Source organism: Vigna radiata, chromosome 4 (assembly GCF_000741045.1).
Source record: "Vigna radiata var. radiata cultivar VC1973A chromosome 4, Vradiata_ver6, whole genome shotgun sequence".
Classification (NCBI taxonomy): Eukaryota; Viridiplantae; Streptophyta; class Magnoliopsida; order Fabales; family Fabaceae; genus Vigna; species Vigna radiata.
The window spans coordinates 15641173-15650369 of NC_028354.1; the positions used below are offsets into that span (position 1 = coordinate 15641173).

General features: G+C 37.8%; 2 protein-coding genes across 2 annotated transcripts; one reads left to right on the forward strand and one right to left on the reverse strand.

Annotated features, from left to right (window-relative positions):
- Positions 1 to 499: 499 nt before the first annotated feature.
- Positions 500 to 2967, forward strand: LOC106758421 (7-methylxanthosine synthase 1-like). Its single transcript, XM_014641349.2, has 5 exons — positions 500 to 523; positions 909 to 1004; positions 1132 to 1536; positions 2101 to 2364; positions 2446 to 2967. Exons 2-5 carry the CDS (start codon positions 915 to 917, stop codon positions 2818 to 2820), a joined length of 1134 nt encoding a protein of 377 aa, XP_014496835.2. The 5' UTR covers positions 500 to 523; positions 909 to 914; the 3' UTR covers positions 2821 to 2967.
- A 434-nt stretch (positions 2968 to 3401) lies between these two features.
- On the reverse strand, positions 3402 to 7992 carry LOC106758422. Its single transcript, XM_014641350.1, has 3 exons — positions 6277 to 7992; positions 4230 to 6041; positions 3402 to 4157 (listed from the first exon to the last, which is right to left on the reverse strand). The coding sequence occupies exons 1-3, from the start codon at positions 7990 to 7992 to the stop codon at positions 3402 to 3404; spliced, it is 4284 nt and encodes a 1427-aa protein (XP_014496836.1).
- Positions 7993 to 9197: the final 1205 nt, after the last annotated feature.

The window sequence follows — 9197 nt, forward strand, 5'->3', positions numbered from 1 at the left end:
ATTACATTATAAACAGCTTAGAGAGATGCAGGGATGAAATTGGAATTTGGAATGGCTGCTGCATTGCTCTTCCCTTATTGGCCGTTTGAATACTAGTTGTAACATGACTCATTTGAATATTCCCGACTGCTATAACTTAATAGGAAAATAATATTTTAACACTATTTTTTGACACTATTTTGATATTGCACGTGTCAAGACGTGATTGAACGATTTCAAATTAAAAAAGCTGAGACAAAGGTATATTTGGAAGAAAAAAAACAAACTTTTTTTTTTAATTTGAAATCATCCAACCACGTTTTAACACGTGTGTAATGTCAAAATGATGTCAAAAAATTGGTGTTAAAATATGATTTTCTAACTTAATAACTTGGTGTAACATCATAGTACCACGTTTGCACTGCAATTATTCATCTGAACCAAGTTGCATGTCCGGATTAAAAGGGTCTATAAATACTGAAAACTGAGATCAAGGAATTAAGCAGAACCAGATCTTTTGGCTAGAGGGTTCAAGGCAGTTTTTGTAAGACTTTTCTCCTCCTTTATTTATTTATTTTTGTTAGAATAGAGATAAAGTCTCTTTAAAGTATATATATATATATATATATATATATATATATATATATATATATATAAAATATAATATAATATAAATTGATATATGTTTGATATTTCATATTTATTATATATGTTTATAAATTAAGTTTTTAAACGGTGATATAATAATAAAACTTTAATTTGTTGTGACAAATCAACCCTGAATTACTAATGATCGATTCTAGCAAGTATAGTTTGGCTTGGACAATAATAAATTACTATCCATCACATGGTCCATAATAAATTTCTTAAGTTTATAAAAGGTTATATTGGCTCAAAGCTAATGTTGTTCATTGTCGATACTATCATAGGCATTGATGATCATGGATTCATTGGGTTCATCAAATGGAATTCACATGAATGGTGGCAAGGGAGAAAAAAGCTATGCAAACAACTCCGTATTTCAAGTACATATATACTATATATATTTCTTTCATTTATATTAGTTTGTAACAATATTTTATATATAACATACATTTTTTCTTTTTCTTTCTATATGTTCATCTAACTATATTTGATTTTGATTTATTGCAGAAAAATTTGATGCTTAAAGCCAAACCTATAATTGAAGAAACCGTAATGATACTGTATCAAGATTCCTCTCCAAAATGCATCAAAGTGGCAGATTTAGGTTGTTCTGTAGGACCAAATACACTTCTTGTCACATCAAATATCATTGACATTGTTGATGCTACGTGCACTTCCTTGAATATTGAACTACCAACATTCCAATTTTATCTCAATGATCTGTTTGGAAACGATTTCAATACCATCTTCAAGTCACTTCCTGATTTCTATGCAAAATTGGTACAAAAAAAGGGTCAGAAGTTTGGTTCCTGCTTTATCAATGCTACCCCTGGATCCTTTCATGGCAGGCTCTTTCCTAATGATTCTGTACACTTTTTTCATTCTGCCAACAGTCTACACTGGCTCTCTCAGGTATCAACTATTTTCTGCTTCTCTTTTCATTCTAAGATCAATATGATATTAGTTGGTTTGTTTTTGTGTAGAGTAATTGATTTTCTCATAAAACTTTTATCAAAACTTAAAATTTTTCTTTATTTGAAATTTTGTTGGAACTCCCACGTCGTTTAGAGATAAGATCAATTCATAGTATATAAGGGAGTGCAAACCTTAGCTTATAAACGGGTTTTGTAAGGTTGAGTTAGACTTAAAGTCCACTTCTAACAAAGTATCAGATCTTGTCTAGTCTCAGGCTCAGTAGGTATATACCTCAGCGTCCGGTTTTGTGGAGTTGACTTAGTCTTAAAGTCCACTTCTAACAAAAAAAAAATACATTTGAGACGTCAAAAAAATTTAATATAATTGTGTTAAAAAGATTATATACTCACTCATTTTTAAATTTAGAGACCAAATATCAAAATTTTAAACAGAATCAATTTTAATTAGGGTTAAAACATATTTATCTCTAATAAAAAAAAAGATGATATTATTATAATCGAAACATGGTTTATATATTTATTTATCATATTTTGGTTATAGGATCCGTTAATGGAATTAAGTGAGGAGGCAAAAACACTTAACAAGGGAAACTGCCATATAGTTAGCACAAGCCCACCAGAGGTACACAAAGCATACCAGAAGAAATTTCAAGAAGGTTTTAAATTGTTTCTGAAATCACGTTCAGAGGAACTTGTGCCTGGAGGAGCAATGGTTTTAGTGCTACCTTGCACTTGCAAAAGTGAAACTCTTTCAAAAAGTCTTTGGGAAGTAATTAGCCTAACACTCAATGACATGTTCTTGGAGGTAAATAACATTTTTTTTTCATGTGTTACCAATATTTTTCCTTCATGTATATAATTATCAGGTATATATATTATACTGTAGGGTTTGATTGAAGAAGAAAAATTGGACTCTTTTAACATACCAACATATGAACCTACGATTGAGGAGATCAGACATTTGATTAAGGAAGAACAGTCGTTGTTTCTTCAAAGGTTAGAAGTTTTCACAGTGGCTAGGGATGAAGGTATAAGTGAACGTGGAGATTATTGTTTTGTTGATGTAGGTATAAGAGCTGAGTTCATAGCTACATACACAAGAGCTGCAATGGAGCCTATTCTATCTGCAAAGTTCGAGGTACAAGTTATAAATGAATTATTTATCAGGTTTCAAAGGAAACTTGTGCAACTAATGAAGGTGGAGAAATTTGAGACTGCAAATGTCATCATATCCATGACAAAACTTGTTAGCTCAACGTAAGATCATCTTAAGAAGTATTTTTTTTCTTCTGTGTTTTGATTTGGTGAAATAAAGATAGGATCTTCGAAGATGATACTCTTGTTGAAGCTTAAGACTTGTATCGCAAGTGTGCAGAAAATTTCCACAGAATATCTACACTATAATATATTAACAACTTTTTTTAATAATTTTTTAATAATAAACAATGTCTCATTTTATTAATTTGTTCTTATATTTGAAATAGATGAATCTATAAATGGTTATAAAAAAATTATGAAAAAAAAAATTGTTAAAAAAGTTTTTTCATTTGATAAATTAGTTTGTTTTCGTTTTACACATTAAAACTTATTTTGCATGTTTAAACAAAGCATGAGACACTTATGTCATGGTATAATGAAAGGTAAATGAAATAGAGAATTGCAGACAGAGAAAACAGAAAGGACAGAATAAGCAGAGAGAATAATCAGCCAAAAACTTTCTTGCCCTTTTTACTCCATCAGAATGTGCTATATATGCACTTTCTTACAACTGCCTAACAATCACAAGGCAATAAAATAAAAGGAAAAAGAAAAACAGAAAGATCATAACAAACTTGTGATTCCCTAATCATTCCTAACGGATTTTCCTTTCTCACGTACATGGGGCAGAGTCACCACGTAATCCTTAAAGTGTTGAGGTTGCTGAGGCTGCCTTTTACTAGTCCTTCCAAATACAGTCTCAAAATCAGTGGAATGGCCCAACTGTGATGATGCTACTGTAGTGGGCTCATTAGAGGGAATTAGTGTAATTGGCCCAGTGATCCTTACATCTCCTGCGGGTTCAAGAGTCACCTTGTCCTCAAGGTGAAATTGTGACTTAATGACTTGCCAAGGCTCCCAAGTTGCTTCCTCGAGGGGTAATCCCAACCACTGTATGAGGACCTGTATTTGAGGGTCGGAGGTAGAATTATCCCACTTCCAATCTAGAATAGCCGCGGGTTCCAATATGGGCTGATGCTCGTCAATTTCGGGAGGAAGCTGGAGTGGTGAATTGGGAAGAGGGCCTTTGTGTGGGCGTAAGAAGCTAACGTGAAAGACATTGTGAATTCGAGCAGAGGGGGGAAGTTCCAATTCATATGCGACTGCCCCAAGTTTGTTGGTGACTTTAAAAGGGCCAAAAAAACACTTTTGGAGTTTGGTAATGTAAGGACCAGCAACAGAAGCTTGCCTGCGGGGACGGAGTCGCACATAAACATAATCACCCACGCTAAATTGAATGTCCTTGCGATTAGTGTCAGCCCATTTTTTCATAGAAGCATGCGCCTTTGCAAGATTGCGCTCCAGTTTCTGCAAAATATCTGCTCTAGTGGCTAATTCAGACTAAACGGCAGCATTCGATGTGCACTCTACAGAGTCAAACGGAATGGCAGGGGGCTTCCGTCCGAACATAACCTCAAATGGGGAGAGACCTGTGGATGCATTGATGGCTGTGTTAAAACTCCATTCGGCCCAAGCCAAGAATTTCCCCCATAATGAGGGTCGATGGTGGACAAAACAACAGAGGTATTGTTGAAGGACTTTGTTAGCTACCTCCGTTTGGCCATCACTCTGTGGGTGATAAGCAGTTGACATCTGAAGCTTTGTGTCGCTAAGTTTGAAGAGATCCCGCCAAAATTGACTTAAAAATATCGGATCACGATCCGAAATCAGACTGCGGGGAAGGCCATGGTGTTTGCACACGATATTGACGAAGACGTCAGCGACTTGAGTGGCAGAGAAGGAGCGAGGAAGCATTCCGAAGTGGGTAGCCTTCGAAAAACGGTCAACCACCACAAGGATGGTTGTGTACCCCTTGTAGGCAGGAAGACCTACAATAAAATCAAGGGAAAGGTCCTCCCAGCATTGTGACGGCGAAGGAATGGGTTGAAGAAGACCCGAAGGCTTCTGTGCTGGAATCTTGGTCTGTTGGCAAGTAACACATTTATTGATAAAGGATTGGACATCCTTGCGAATGGAGGGCCAGTAAAAATTTGCCATCAAACGCCCCAGAGTTCGTGTGACTCCTGTATGACCTGCCATAGGAGAGGAGTGATATTCCTGCAATAAAAGAGGGATTAGTGCACAGGAAGATGGTAACCAAATTTTGTCCTTAAAGGTAATCAACTCTCCGTGTAGTGAATATAGTGGAAAATCACTCGGTTTGGCCAGTATGTTGTCCCTCATGGCAGTGAAATCTGAGTTTGAAAACAATGATTGCTTTAAATCATTAAGAAAGTCGAGCTGAGGAACAGAGAGGACCAAGAAGGTATCCAAATGAGAACTTTCAACTCGAGAAAGGGCATCAGCAGCAGTATTGCTTTTTCCGGGCCTGTATTGGATTTCAAAATCATATCCTAATAGTTTAAATAAATACGACTGTTGCTCTGGGGTCAAAACAGTTTGGGATAGAAGTTCCTTTATAGAACGTTGATCTGTCTGAATGATGAAGTGTCGACCCAAGAGGTATTGCCGCCATTTCTGCACAGNACTNGTGATTGCACATNACTCTCGTATATAGGTGGAAGAATGACGGAGTTTAGGGCAAAATTGCTTACTAAAATATGAGATCGGATGACCGTTTTGTGACAAAATTGCACCCATACCGGAGCCGGAGGCGTCAGTTTGAATTGTAAAGACACTGTCAAAGCGAGGAAGTGCTAGCACAGGTGAGCTTATCAGGACAAGCTTGAGTTGGTCGAAGGCCTGTTGGGCTTGGTCATTCCAGAGGAAGGCATCTTTTCTTAACAGATCAGTGAGGGCATTAGCTATCTTGGCATAACCGGGGACAAACCGACGGTAGAAACCGGTCAAACCCAGAAAACCACGGAGGGCCTTAATGGATGTTGGAACTGGCCAATCTCTGATTGCTTGGAGCTTGTCAGGGTCAGGCTGAACCCCGTGATTAGAAACTACATGGCCCAAGTAGTGGATTGTGTGTTGACCAATGAAACATTTACTCCCCTTTAAGTAGAAACTGTTAGAGAGCAGTAGGTGGAAGGTAGTTTCCAAATGAGTGATGTGGGTCTCGAGGGTGGGACTGTAAACCAATATATCATCAAAGAAAACAATGATGAATCTGCGAAGATGAGGACGAAACAGCTCGTTCATTGCAGATTGGAAAGTGGAGGGGGCATTACACAGTCCAAACAACATGACACGAAATTCAAAATGGCCGTTGTGTGTGCGGAAGGCTGTTTTGGAAGCATCCTTTGGGTTCATAAGTATCTAATGAAAACCCGAAAACAAATCGAGTTTGGAGAACCATGAAGCATGGCCCAATTCGTCCAACAATTCGTCCACCGTAGGGATGGGAAACTTATCCTTCACTATTGCAGCATTAAGAGCCCTATAGTCAACACAAAAACGCCACGTTCCGTCTTTTTTTTTTTACAAGAAGAACAGGAGACGAGTAAGGACTTGTGCTTGGTTTGATGAAACCCGACTCTAGCATTTTCTGAACCTGGACCTCAATTTCCTGTTTCTGAAAATGTGGATAACGGTATGGGCGAACAGAGATTGGTGGTGTGTTTGGGAGGAGGTTGATGGAATGGTCGTTATGCCTTGAGGGGGGTAAGGACGTGGGGGTAGAGAAAAGGGTGGAGTAGCGGTGGAGGAGGGCAGCAAGTCGTGGTTCAGATGTTGGTGGTATAGGAGAGTGGGTGTTTTGCGGTGATTGCAGAGGGATAGCATTGAAGGAAAGGGAAGAAGGTGAAGCAGTGGTGTTAAGGGAAAGTTGGAACAAAGCCGCAATCCTGTTAGTGTGTTGGAGACGTCGCAATTGGTGGGCTGAAATGGGTGAGGGGGATGGACCAGTGTCCCCTTGTAACTGAACCAATTTGCCCTGCCACATAAATCTCATAAATGGTCCATTATAGTCCATGACAATGGGGCTTACTAATGAGAGCCAGTGAACACCTAAAATAACATCCGTTCCTGATAGCTCCAAAGGGTAAAGGTCAATAGGAAATGTATGGTTTGCAAGTGTTAACTGGGCCTGAGAACAAAATGATGAACAGGGAAGAAAATCACCATTGCCAACCATTACTTGTAATGGGCTAGTTGTAGGTTCCAGAGGCAACTGGAGAAATTGGGCCACACGAGTCTGGATAAAGTTATGGGTCGTCCCACTATCCACCAATATTTGCACGTTGTACCCATTTATGGATCCAGTAGCCCGAAAGGTGTGTGGGTTCCATTGCCCCGATAGTGCGTGAAGGCTTATGAGGCCCGCTTCTAACGGTGGGTCAGTAGTGGAATCAGAATCCAACTCTACAAGCTCCTCGGAAGGGTCATCGGTGTCCACCGTGGTGAGAAGAAGGAATTGCGGTTTACAACGGTGCCCTCGAGTGTACCGTTCGTCGCAATTATAGCAGAGGTTCTTGTCACGACGAGCTTGCATTTCGGCCTCGGTGAGTCGTTTGATGGGAAGCTTGGTAGGAGGTGTGGGTAGGAGTGGTGGAAGGGGTTTAGGAGCAGGGATTTGTGGTTGGGTTGGAGGTGGTGAAGGTCGAGCAAAGCGTGAGAATGGAAAAGGTGTGGTGCGGTTTTTGTCATCTTGCAATTTCGCAAGAGCAATGGCATGGGGAAGATCGGCTGGTTGTAGAGCCAAGATCTCACGACGGATGTGTGGCTTGAGGCCAGAGGTAAAGCAACTTAGGTAAAAACTTTGGGGAAGATCAGAAATGCGGTTATCAAGTGTTTCGAATTCAGCAAGATACTCTTGGAGGGTGCTAGTCTGTGTAAGCTTGCAGATGGCAGCAATGAGGTCTTCGAATTTGGATGGAGCAAAACGAAGCTCAAGAGCATGAAGGAAAGCTTCCCAAGATGTGAGCAAGCCATTGTTGAACATCCACTGAAACCAAGCCAAAGTCGGACCCACGAGGTAGAATGAAGCAACCTGAATTCGTTGATCGATGGGGGTTTGATGGAACTCGAAGAATTGGGTTACTTTGAAAATCCACCCCAGTGCGTCAGAGCCATCAAAGGTGGGGAGGTCAAATTTTATGGGTCTCGTGGACGGGTGCGGAGGGGGGTTGGATGATGAATGGGATTCCAAGGCGGATGTGCGGCTAGAGATATCATGTAAGGTGTTGGCAAAATTTGCTTGAGCAAGGAGAATCTGTTCAAGCAATTTGTTGATGTTGGTGGTGTCAGATGAAGATGATTTTTCAGCCATGGAGGAGAGTAGGTCAATGAAAGCACCAATGAAAGGTAAATGAAATAGAGAATTGCAGACAGAGAAAACAGAAAGGANAGAATAAGCAGAGAGAATAATCAGCCAAAAACTTTCTTGCCCTTTTTACTCCATCAGAATGTGCTATATATGCACTTTCTTACAACTGCCTAACAATCACAAGGCAATAAAATAAAAGGAAAAAGAAAAACAGAAAGATCATAACAAACTTGTGATTCCCTAATCATTCCTAACGGATTTTCCTTTCTCACGTGCATGGGACAGAGTCACCACATAATCCTTAAAGTGTTGAGGTTGCTGAGGCTGCCTTTTACTAGTCCTTCCAAATACAGTCTCAGAATCAGTGGAATGGCCCAACTGTGATGATGCTACTGTAGTGGGCTCATTAGAGGGAATTAGTGTAATTGGCCCAGTGATCCTTACATATAACAAATTATTTTTTACGCTCATATATAGAATTAATTTGTTTAAATTTAAAATAAATGATACTTAAGAAAATTTTAATTGAGAAAGAAAATAATATTTACTAATTGAAATAAATAAAAAAGTTATTTTAAAATAAATAAATAAATAAAATAGAACAACGCAAATAAAAATCTATTTAACTTATTAAATTATTTTAAGAAAATAAATACAAATTCGTAGTCTCATCTTTTAAAGTTGTTAAATGATGATTGAAATAAAAATAAAATATTTTGACAACATTTTTTAATAATTTTTTTTATATCAAAATATGTGTATTATTTTATTAATCTGTTTGAATTTATATTTAAAAAAATATTTAAAACAACTAATCACAAGATATTATCACGTATCTATTGTCGTAAAATTATGAATAAAATAATTATTAAAAATACTTTTTCCAAATAAAAGGGCACCACGCCCCCAAGCTTCGAGAAGCTTGTCACCCGCGTCAAAAGCATAACGAGTTTAAGATTCATTGACTTCCTAAAGAAAAACATTTAATCGTTTCATTTCTAATATAATTTTATATAAATTACTTATTATATATTTTTAGTTTTTTAAAACAATTTTCTATGTGTAGTAAAATAAATTTATGATTAAAAAATATTATATTGAAACACATAATATTTTATGAAAATATAGGGTTTGAAAATTAAAAAAAAAAAGAAAAGAAATACTCAATTTTTTTGTTGAATGCAAATTTATGCCGTGTCTAAGAAAGC